General features: G+C 35.4%; 1 protein-coding gene across 2 annotated transcripts; it reads left to right on the top strand.

Moving 5' to 3' along the window:
- The first annotated feature begins 236 nt into the window (after positions 1-236).
- On the top strand, positions 237-8701 carry LOC106716811. 2 transcript variants are annotated; one of them, XM_014510429.2, is made up of 3 exons: positions 237-294; positions 5559-5810; positions 6275-8701. In XM_014510429.2, the coding sequence occupies exons 1-3, from the start codon at positions 252-254 to the stop codon at positions 8023-8025; spliced, it is 2046 nt and encodes a 681-aa protein (XP_014365915.2). In that variant the 5' UTR covers positions 237-251; the 3' UTR covers positions 8026-8701. The 2 variants fall into 2 exon arrangements, with proteins under 2 accessions (XP_014365915.2, XP_014365917.2); XM_014510431.2 differs by having other exon boundaries at positions 5559-5780; positions 6275-8700.
- The last annotated feature ends 2675 nt before the right edge of the window (positions 8702-11376 follow it).

Here is an 11376-nt window from a genome sequence, read left to right as displayed (position 1 = left end):
TGAATATTCTGATTCCCCTTGAAATTGTTTGCATGCTCATTATTATTATTAAATTTTTTAGATAACAACAATTTTTTATAGATTAATTTGTATGTACTCAAATTCGATATTCCTTGTAAAGTTTGAGAATAGCTGAGCTAGTGTTGCTGCACGGGCGGGCGACCGCGAGCTTTCAGGTCCCCCTCCAAAGTCGGGGCGGGCGGCGTGCGCGCAACTGCCGGCAGTTGCAACGCGACGCTCACCGCGGCGACATGTCTCCCCTGTGGATAGTGCTCACTCTACTCCCCGTTCTCGGTAAGTCTTAGTGCTGTGACAATGTGTGCTAAACGTAAAAGGGACAACACTACGTGTTATGTGTAAGTGAGGAACTTTACGTGTTTACTATCTTGCGTGCGCGCATCGTTTACCCGTGTGGATGTCCGGGCGCGTGGGAAAGCAACATTAATAAATTAATTATGTTCATAGGGAAATGTTTATGTGAATTTGTAATTGTTAAACATGAAACAATGTGCATTTTATCATGCTTAATATCCGTGACCTAATTATTTTTTTACTTTCAGTATTCATTTAATTCTGATGACACTTTTTAAATAACATATTAATACAATGAAATATTCCACTAACGTTCATTGGATTTTATACTCTTTTAATTTGTTATCTAAGAAGGATATATTAGTGCTTACGTCCTAACCAAGTACAAGCGTATCACCGTTTTATTGTCACCTAAACCTCAACGACTCGAGCCATTTTAAAAAGTTAATATGGATCTAATGGTGTCAGCGTTAAAATGGCGAAAATCAAATAGACACAAAATTCTACGGTTTACAGCCTGTCCATGTATAGAGGTCCTTGGTTTCCATGATTTTTCAAATAGACATTTTTCTTGAAACTGTAGCTCCAAATCTTACTTCTTACTAATATTATAAATGCGAATGTTTAGATGGATGGATGGATAAATGGATGTTTATTTAAAGGTATCTCTGGAACGGCTCAACGGATCTTGATGAAATTTTGCTCAGATGTAGAACATAGTCTGGAAGAACACATAAGCTATTTATTATTATTTTCATTTGCACGCGGACGGAGTCGCGGGCGACAGCTAGTAATTTTGAATTATGTACATTATGAATAAAACAAAACAACATTATATTTTCATGATAAAGCGAATGATGATGAAAAAGCATGTTACTGACGCAGAAAGTACAACAACTTTTATTAGGAAGCCATTAAATATTAATGTTGCTAATGTATTTAAAAAGTGGTAGACTTGACGAGGAAAGGCAAATAACTGTCGAATCCACACGCACAGTTTTGTTACATTTTCTAATTTATGAATATGATATAATCGGGGCTGTGTTATACCTTTTCTCATCTAAATATTTAGAAAATGAAATTAAGTTAAACTTCTATTATAAATTAATTAGTAATAACTAATGGGGTAGAAAAAATTAGTGTAGGGTATTGTTTTTACTAAACTCTTTTGTCTTTACTAAAAATAAGCAATTATTTAAACATTGTGTTTAAATAATTGCCTATTTTTAGAATCATTTGAAACTTCTCTTAAAACGTAAATATTAAGTAAATCCATGATGATCCAAGGGTCATTTATCAATTACAAAGTGACAACCGCACTTTAATACATAAGTACTTACGGTGGGTTTCCACTACTGAAACATTTTTATATAAGTATTGTTAAAGAAAGCACAAAAATAAAACAGGGTTTTTAATGATAATGTACAATTATTTTTACCTGGAAACCCACCGTGTAGATTGTATGCCTACGTCGCATCTCATTTGGCGGGGTCACAGCGACGTCGCAGTATTGCAAATGCGAGCCGCTTGCTTGCGCTTGCGCAATCTTTAACCGATGCACTTTCCATCCGAGTGCACTCGATGCACCGATCGCACGTCGCACATTCGACGATAATCGATTCCTCGGACTTGGATTTACATAAGTGATTTTCTCACGACCCATTCACCGGCCTATTGGGCTATTGGAGAACGGATGATCAGTACAAGGTCATACTCATAAGCGATCCTTTCCTTTTAGTAGTTTTTGATAAGTCCTTAGACCGAGAAACTGGGTCAATTGTTTGTAATTAAGAAAATATTGGTAGATAATACATAAATATTATCATTTTCGAGCTCGATATCAAACGAATCTAACTCATGGTTGTAACTTCAAAATGAATTAGTTTTTTTTTTGTAATACAATATTTAAATATTTGCGTATAGCATTTGAAGTGTTTTACAAATTGTATCAAAACACAGGCACTTACTTCTTTAGGTCTACAAAATATTGGAACGACATGTCTTTTGATATTAGTATAAACAAGTCTTAACGTGAACATCCATATTAGTATTATTGTGGGCCTAGCACGAATAATTGTGACAATCGACTTCGTATCGTCGTCGAAAAAATTGTATTAAAATTCATCAGGAGTAAAGTAGAACATAAAACTCATACTAATTTTTGTATAATTGACGATATCAAGACGTTTCACAAATATTCGTGCTACGCCCACTGAACGTTGATGAAAAGAGATGTAATGACCCCTGTCAAAATAAGTAGTTGACTCATCAAGAATACGTTATGTCACAAATGACAGGTCGCCGAATCGGATTGTCTAACGATTAGGTTACAAATGTTAACAAATAACATGCAATGTAATTTCCGTTGACGAAAAATAAAGTCTTTTGCAACAGTAATAAGAAAAATTATCTGTAAAGATGTTGCAAAGAGATTTATCTTACTTTGAATAGCAAATTATATTTTCCGATCCAGTTATACGTTTTTAAAGGACATTTTCACGTTAATGCTAGAATCGTTCGTATTCTTCAAGCAAGTTACACATGGTTTACTTTAAATATCGAATTATCCGGTAAATGTCAACGTCACAACTTAAAGAAAGCAAAGTACTCAGACATCTTCTATATATATATAAAAGAAAGTCGTGTTAGTTACACTATTTATAACTCAAGAACGGCTGAATTGATTTGGCTGAAAATTCATGGGTATGTAGTTGAGAACCAGGATACGGACATAGGATACTTTTTATCCCGTTTCCTTTTTTTTAAATTCCGCGGGAACGGAGTCGCGGGCAAAAGCTAGTTTATAATATAGTGACATTCTTTTCTCACGTCATAAATGATGGCGATCGATACTTAAACGTTTTTTTAAAGAAAGTAAATGAGTATTTTCTAATTGGAAAGCATTTTACACGTACATGTAAAAAACTCATTTAAACACACCGAGTCGGCTTAACCAGGAAACATTTGAAATCGTGCACCACTAGTTATTCTTCATTCGGAACAATTTTACGGTCGAAGTGACAGAGCTGTGTGAATATTAAAAGACATTTCCTTTTATTTGGATCGATACTGATTTTTAAGATCTCTTGATGTAAAGAACGTTATATTTAAATCATGTCAAAACTGTAAACTTGAAAATTTCGTTTGAAATTATTTTTAATTCTTACCATAGTACCTATAAATATTTTAAAATTTATATTTATAACATTGAATTTACTTATTCTAAGAGCAATCCCAGGCCACAAGTTCAAGATTAACTATGTTACACTATGAGTTAATTAAGTTTAACTATGAGAACCAACTGTAAATAACTCCTGAACAAAAATCTTTGGTACAGTTCTTTCGGTAGTGGAAACTGACCGTAAATGAGGCGATATTATTCCACATGAAACAATCTACGCGTTTAATACAGCTGACCTTTAGTAGAGGATGCTAAGGCACCTTGCGGCGCTCTGCGATTACAATACGATTCTATTTGATCTTATCACTATCTTCCCTTTCCTTCTTCACTTCCATCACACATTGTTTAAATACGTTACATATAAGTGTTAACATACTCTAAAACAAAAGATACTTTCTATAATACTGTTTGGACTGTTTTTAAGGTTCGTTTATTCCCATTTGGTTTAATTACGCAAGTAAAACTTACTTATATTATAAACGCGAAAGTTTAGATGGATGGATGGATGTTTGTTTGAAGGTATCTCCGGAATGGTTCAACGTATCTTGATGAAATTTGATACAGATATAGAACATAGTACATAGAACATAGTCTGGCAGAACACTTAGGCTAGATTAAGTTTTTGTTTTATTCTGCGAGGACGGAGTCGCGGACGACAGCTAGTTCTCATATAATTTTAAAATAGTCTGAATGTTGTATTTATTAGAAATTTTCGATTCAAATCCAAATAAATAAAACATAGTCTAATGACATTAAACTATAGGTAATTTGTTACTATCAGGTTAAGGTCGTTTTAAAATTGTGTATAAACTTTTAAATGTGTTAAGATTCCCAGCAGCACGCACGCTTGGGAACCGCGTAACCTCCGCGTCTTACAACGTTCACCACATTATATTGTACTGATGCAACATCTGACCATTAAATTTGACCCGTAAGGCCTCCTCCATAATACAGGAAATTTAAATTATATTAATTTTTTACGTAGGAAATAAGTTTGGAAATTATAACATCTCAAAAGGCAACAATAAGAATAATCTGTAACAGATATTTTCTACCTTAGTAATTTTAATTAATTGTAGAAAAAAGTACAATTAAATCTAAAGCAGTAGACATTGGCTTAAATGCTATAAGCGGAAAACATAGATTAATTGCGAAAATTAAACTGAAATGCTTGTGTCATAAAACAGTGTCACTTAATCACGTAGTAATGTTGTCACCTAGTAGGTTCAGTGTGGGAGTGCTCTAGTTTGGGATCGAATTGTAACCGCGTTAACACAGATAGTATGAAATGCGTTATTGCCTCGGCCTGGCTACATATTGCAGGTACATAATTATATTACAAATATAAAAGACTTATTGTGTGCAAATAACCAACTCTTCTTAGTAATAGTTATTATTAAATACATTTCTATTTGTAAATTTTAATTTCTTTTTGCTATATTCAAGACTAATATCGTATCAGCAATATATTATGCAATTACAGATGTCTTGATCGGCTAGTTCGTTTGCCACCTTTTTGAGATAAAAAAATATACCGTGCTTACGAAGACAGTCTAGTACGTTATCAATAACTGTTGTTTATACGCAGGTCGTGGGAAGATACAATGTTCCTATAACTTCATAGTTGGGTAAACAGCATAGCGAATTTGATCACGTAATCGACCTCGATAGGTGAGCGGAGATGATCAGTGGCCTGACCCGCCGTACCGCCATTACGCTGCACACACCGCGCTCACTTGTGCTTCGCTAATTCAAGTCATAAACGATTTTGATTTGTTTCACAAAATTTTATTATGAAAGTTATTTGCTAATATTTTTTCTGTTCGATACAGAAAGATACCGAATTTAGCAATAACAAACTAATAATTAAAGAGACCAACAATAGCTACTATAAAGTCACGAGTTTTAAAATAATCACATGGGAAAGACATTTATTTGTATTGAAAGGTATCGATGAATATACAAGATCTTGAACAAATCGGTGTGGAGTAATTTACTGGGCCAGGACAAGGTACACTTAGTGCCATTCATGATGATGATAGATCTTATAAAATTTTGTATACAGGTGGAGCGGAAAGATTCAACTGCCGCGGACGTATACTGGGCGCGTACTACGCGGACGCTAAGTCCGGTTGCAAGGCTTTCCATGTGTGCGTGCGCGTGGCGGGCGGCGGCGTCCGTGACTTCCGCTTCTTCTGCCCGCCTGGCACACTGTTCCACCAGGAGGCGCAGACGTGTACCGACTGGGGGGACGACGATCCGCTCGCTTGCCCCGACATCTACGACGGTCAGTTCGATCTCTACAAGATCGGATCCGGTGAGCGCTTCGCTACTAACGCACTTGTAACTTAAGCTTACCTTACAGCAGCAACGATGAAGATGTTGTTTAATGTCAGTACCAGGTGATAAATATATCTACCATATTTCTCGGAAGAAGCTTTAAATTATCTTTGGTATATGCTTTCATGAATTTAACAATAACATGCGAATTGTGGCAAGATGCTGATGTAATAAGATAAAGTTTATTGAAAACAAATGTAAATTGCGGCGCTTATAATTTCAACAAGATATTTAATTTCAAAGCTTGATTGGTTGTTTGATATTTTCTAATTTACATGTAAAACGCCTCGTTAAAAAAATATCTGCTAGTAATGAACGCTAAGCTTCAATGAAACGCTTAAACAAAATGGTAGAGGCGGTTTTCAATGCGAGGCTTTTTAGAAATTTCAACTGCAAATAAACCTTTCATAGTATATTATAATTGTTTTTTTTTACTATTAGGTTTTGACACTAAGAAACTGTCTCAAGGCAATCGCGAAGATGAGACCGAGTTTGGTCTGCAGCGTGCGGAGACCGGCGACCGACGCCTGGCGCAGCATGCCGCACCAGCAGCCCCTGCCGCCGCCAATGACCTCCGCGCCGCGCACTCTTCGGACTTCTTCAGTGGCCAGCGTGATCGCGGTCGCGACGATCTCATACAATCCGCCCCGCAAGTGCAGCAGCCGACGTCAGCGCAGCCCCCGCAGTCGCGGCAGTCGTTCCGACGACCCACTACACCGCGACCGAGTCCCCCTTCCACATTGTACACCACCTATCACCCTTCGCCCTCTTCCTCAACTGTGCCCGCATTGCAAAAGGGTAATCGCTACGAGCAAGGGCTCAAACGTAAAGTAGCAAGAAAACGTCCAATTTACACCACAACACAATTGCCTGTGACGTTCCCTCCGAATACTTTCGCTCCCCAAGTTTATTCCGAACAGCCGAAAAATTACAATAGAAGAATTCCTTCGCAAAATACGCAAAGTATCGCTTCGACGCCGAATGTTCCGCCACAATACAAAGACGAATATGTTGAAGTTAGCAGAGTGACACCGAAACCGAATAGATATTTCCCTAACAGCCCCACACCGACGCCTTTTATTCTGCCGACGACAGAACAATCGAAAAAGAATGGTTTCGGTGAAGTCTATAACTATGACACACAATCGACGCCCGGATTCAAACAGAACGAGAATCGCCCATTTAAAGTAAGAAATAGTTTTAGCGTAGTACCTGACGTGCCCAAAGAAAACTACTTCCTTAGAAACCAGCCTTTCAACGGCAACGCTGAAAGAGGTACTCCTAATACTAATGAATACAGCACTACCACGCGTAATTACATTACAACTACGTCCTCTTACAAAAATATAAATAGTATCGCCTATGAACCAGAGAAAAACAATTATAACCAATTCTCAAGCTCGAAGCAAAATTATTACAATAATCCGACAACCACATCTTCTCCTATCACTACTACATACACTACGACCGCACGATATGAACCTCCACAAAGTCTAAATACCATTGCATATAATACTAACAACGCCTTCAATGCACAAACATCTAACTTCGCGGACAGCAGCGAAGACGACGGCCAATACCGACCACCTGAAGGTGAGGACGACGGACAGTATAGGCCCGAGTTGTACGAGAAAGAACTTCTCTCGGGGGCACACTCGATTAATATAGCCGCTAGCGGTAACAGGCTCTTCGAAGACCAAAAGGAGCAAAGTAAAAATCAGATCTCTCGGAAGCCCGTCGCAAAAACTTCTCCGCCGAGACCTTTTAGACCGGCTCCGACTCCTGCCGCGCCCACAGTCACGTCGCGCACCGCTGAAGTAACTTACCCTACTACAACCAGACCCATCTCAGAAAACACACAGCGGACGTTCGACTACTATCAAACATATACCACAACATCTAGACCTTTCGATGCATCGGGACATACTAACAATGGCGAGAAAGTTCCATTAAGAATAACGAGTGCGTCACCCTCGAGGACCTATGAAAATACAAGAAATCAAAATAGACAAACGGATTCTGTATCCATTCCATCTACGCCCGTTCCAAAACCTAACCATCATCCTCATCACCATTCGAAGTCTATCAATAAAGAGGACAACAGCTACGATTACGCATACTACGACTCGGACCCTGGCTTCTCAGAATACGACCAAATAGAAGAATTTGGTAGAACTAATACTAAAGCGTAAGTTACAAATTGCCATTATTATAGTTGCCTCGATAAATTCGTTTCTAGGTTATCATTTCGAAGCATCGATTTGAGCAACATTAAAATTTAAGTTAATAACGTTTTTAGATGTTTTGTTAGAATTAATAATCAAAACACATTCAAGCTTTTATCATACAAGTGTTCAGCAAAATAATCCTAACATTGACTGTATCAATGCCTGCCTGTGCACAATTTATGTGAAATCGTGTAAGTAGTCACAAATATAGTTGTAAGAAGAGATAACACAGAGTACAATTAATTTGTAAATACGCCTACAGTTTTATTTAAATTAAATTATGCTTCATTCAGACTGAAAAATTGCCAGTTCTATTTAAAATATCTATTGAGGCTTGTTCGTATTAAAGTAACCCTAAATTATTTTTGTGATATTATTTTTGAATATGTCTTTTCCGATTAGTATAAGATATATGTACTTTGTAATTATGATTGCAAGTCTTACAATGGCAGTTGTGAAATTATTATTCTGTATTGTCCAAGTATTTGCAAGCCACACACGAGAAGTTGTAACGAGTTATTGTAAAATAAATAATTGTAAATAAAATTTTTATAAATACAATGATGTTTTGTAATGTTTAATTCAAGGCGTGCGAAATAGTTAACAAGTATGTGAATGGTTAGGGAACAATTTTGCAGTTTCTCGTAAAACAATCTTTCAGGGCTTTTATATATTTTATTTTAATAAATGTAAAACTCCTGTATAAAAGAGTGAATAAAAACAAGTCTACTATGACTTAATAAGTTTGATTTATAAATAGAAAATACAAAAAGTAAATTGAAATAGTTTTTAAACCATAAAATCAAGTATATAAAATATAAAAAAAAAAACAATCATAAGAAAAGCACTCAAAATATAATGATTGGTTTTGTTAGTTACAGTACTTCATCTTATAATATACTAGCTTTTACCCGCGACTCCGTCCGCGCGGAATAAAAAAAATAGAAAACGGGGTAAAAATTATCCTATGTCCGTTTCCTGGTTCTAAGCTCTTTCAGTCAATTCGATTCAGCCGTTCTTGAGTTATAAATAGTGTAACTAACACGACTTTCTTTTATATATATAAATATTCTGTATCATTCATGTTTCATCATAATATGTATATTAAATGTACTTCAAGTTAAATGGAGGTAATTAGAAAGGTAATGATGTTCATTGAATCCGATGGCGACACACTCTGATGACATTAATACAAGTTCATCTCTGCAAAGTCGTAAGTATTTTCTGTTAAAACCTTCCTTAACCAGTACTCATCTACATCATAAAAGGTATATTTCCAAAAAAAAACTGGAATTCTGGATTTTGAAATCATGTTTTTATGTCGGGATATCGTCATCAGCTCGCTATACATCTTCACTGAGGGGCTCAGAGTTAGTTCTGAGATGCTAGAATAGGCCCTAATGTACTTAAGTTCTTGCTGAGACTTAAATCAATATAACATAATAATATTAGTATCCCGGTTAGCTTTTGGTGATATGTTCTGAGGAATTCATAGAAAATTTCTTCTCTAAAACTATAAAAATAAAAAAACAATTTTTAGTGTATATGAATCTTTGTTAAGATATATGAAATTGCTGACAAATTGCTACACATGCCGAGTACAGTTAAAAACGAAAAGGCACTGTATAGCCATGATTATAATTTTGCAGGTATTTATTTGCTAGAAGTAGAACCCCAAACGAAAATTCGAGTGAAGCCGCTAGTATCAACACTGATCAACCAATAGGGATCAAATAAAATACAGAAAGACTCTGTTGGTTATTATTAATTTGCTTTATATACTTAATTCATTTCAATAGCCCATAAATCCAAAGTAAACTTTGGCCTCCCAAATTAAAATTCTCGCGCCTTTCGCGGTCGTGCGATACTTTGTACCTGCAGATCCCTAACCATTTCATCTTTTCAGCGATAACTACATATTGAATATATGAATAATACTAGCTGTCGCCCGCGACTCAGTCCGCGCGGAATTAATAAAGAACGTAATAGCCTATGTGTTCTTCCAAACTATATTCTACAACTGTACCAAATTTCGAGATCCGTTGAGCTGTTCCGGAGATACCTTCTAACAAACATTCATCCATCCATCTAAACATTCGCATTTATAATTTTAGTAAGATTAAATAATATTAAAAGAGAATATGAATTATTGTTTCATTAAAATTAAAATTTAATTTGACTGTTCCTACGACATCTAGCGGCAAGTAGCAGAACCTCAAAAGGTTATTTTTCTATCGAATGTGTTCAATACTAGATGGCGCTTTGGAAACATATTACACAAAAGAACTGAAAAGGCTTCATTTGTAACCGAAATGAAGACGAAGTAGCCCTTGAAAACTATAAAATCTTGCAAATAAAAGGTTTAAAAAAATTATTGATAACTAAACTTTGCATTTATAAAAATTTAGCTGTCCCCCGAGAATCCGTCCGTGCGGAATTTAAAAAAAATTAACAAGTACACAAGTAGCCTATGTGTTCTTCCAAACTATGTTGTACATCTGTGCCAAATTTCATCAAGCTACCTTCTAACAAACATCCATCCATCCATGCAGCTAAACTATTGCATTTATAATATTAGTAAGATGTTATTAGGATAATTGTGTTATGGAACATAGAACATATAGTACATACAGTACTTTGTAGATCCCAACAATTATTTATTATATGAATTATTTTACAGAATAGGACTTAAGCTACTTGATATGTATTGTAACAAAATTGTTGTCTTTTAGGGCAAGATCAGGAAACTTAAAGTTTGAAAAATTTTGTTTTTATGTTAAGCGAAGTAAGTTCATTAACTTCCTTTTATAACGCAATTTAAATTTTGTATTTATTAACGAGATTTATAAAGAAGTCATAATATTAAGTTACTTAACAATCCCAAGTCCCTATAAAAGTTGAGACAAAGAAATAAAATTAAATTCAATTAAAACATTTTTTCAACGCAGACTGCTAAAGTCAAGGAACTGAAACAAAATCTGAAGTCGTAGTAACTTTAATTAGTACAGCACTGAGGCACTTTAAATTATGTGTTTTTTTACTGCTCACTCAACTGATGTGTATTTCTTAAAATTATTTTGTACTTAACATAATAAACATAAATAACCAAAAAACTGAGAAATACTGGATCAAAAACATCCGTATAATATGATAGACAAATGATCGCAATAAGCTTTGAATAATAAAAAAAGAAGGGAGTAGAATATTGAAATATTTTGAACCAACTGTAAATATTAAGTGCTCTGTGTGAACTTAACGTGAAATTGATCATGCATAAGTAAAACTAGCCAACCTCAGAGACAAGAACTAATTTAA

Source organism: Papilio machaon, chromosome 6, assembly GCF_912999745.1.
Source record: "Papilio machaon chromosome 6, ilPapMach1.1, whole genome shotgun sequence".
In the NCBI taxonomy this organism is placed as follows: domain Eukaryota; kingdom Metazoa; phylum Arthropoda; class Insecta; order Lepidoptera; family Papilionidae; genus Papilio; species Papilio machaon.
Note: the sequence above shows the minus strand (reverse complement) of the source record. Positions and strands in the feature narration are given on the sequence as shown.

Bases quoted from the DNA above. Each gene is read 5' to 3' on its own strand.
- LOC106716811 (XM_014510429.2), top strand. From the start codon at position 252: ATGTCTCCCCTGTGGATAGTGCTCACTCTACTCCCCGTTCTCG. The intron at 295-5,558 runs GTAAGTCTTAGT...TTTTGTATACAG, and splicing joins CACTCTACTCCCCGTTCTCG to GTGGAGCGGAAAGATTCAAC. The intron at 5,811-6,274 runs GTGAGCGCTTCG...TTTTACTATTAG, and splicing joins TCTCTACAAGATCGGATCCG to GTTTTGACACTAAGAAACTG.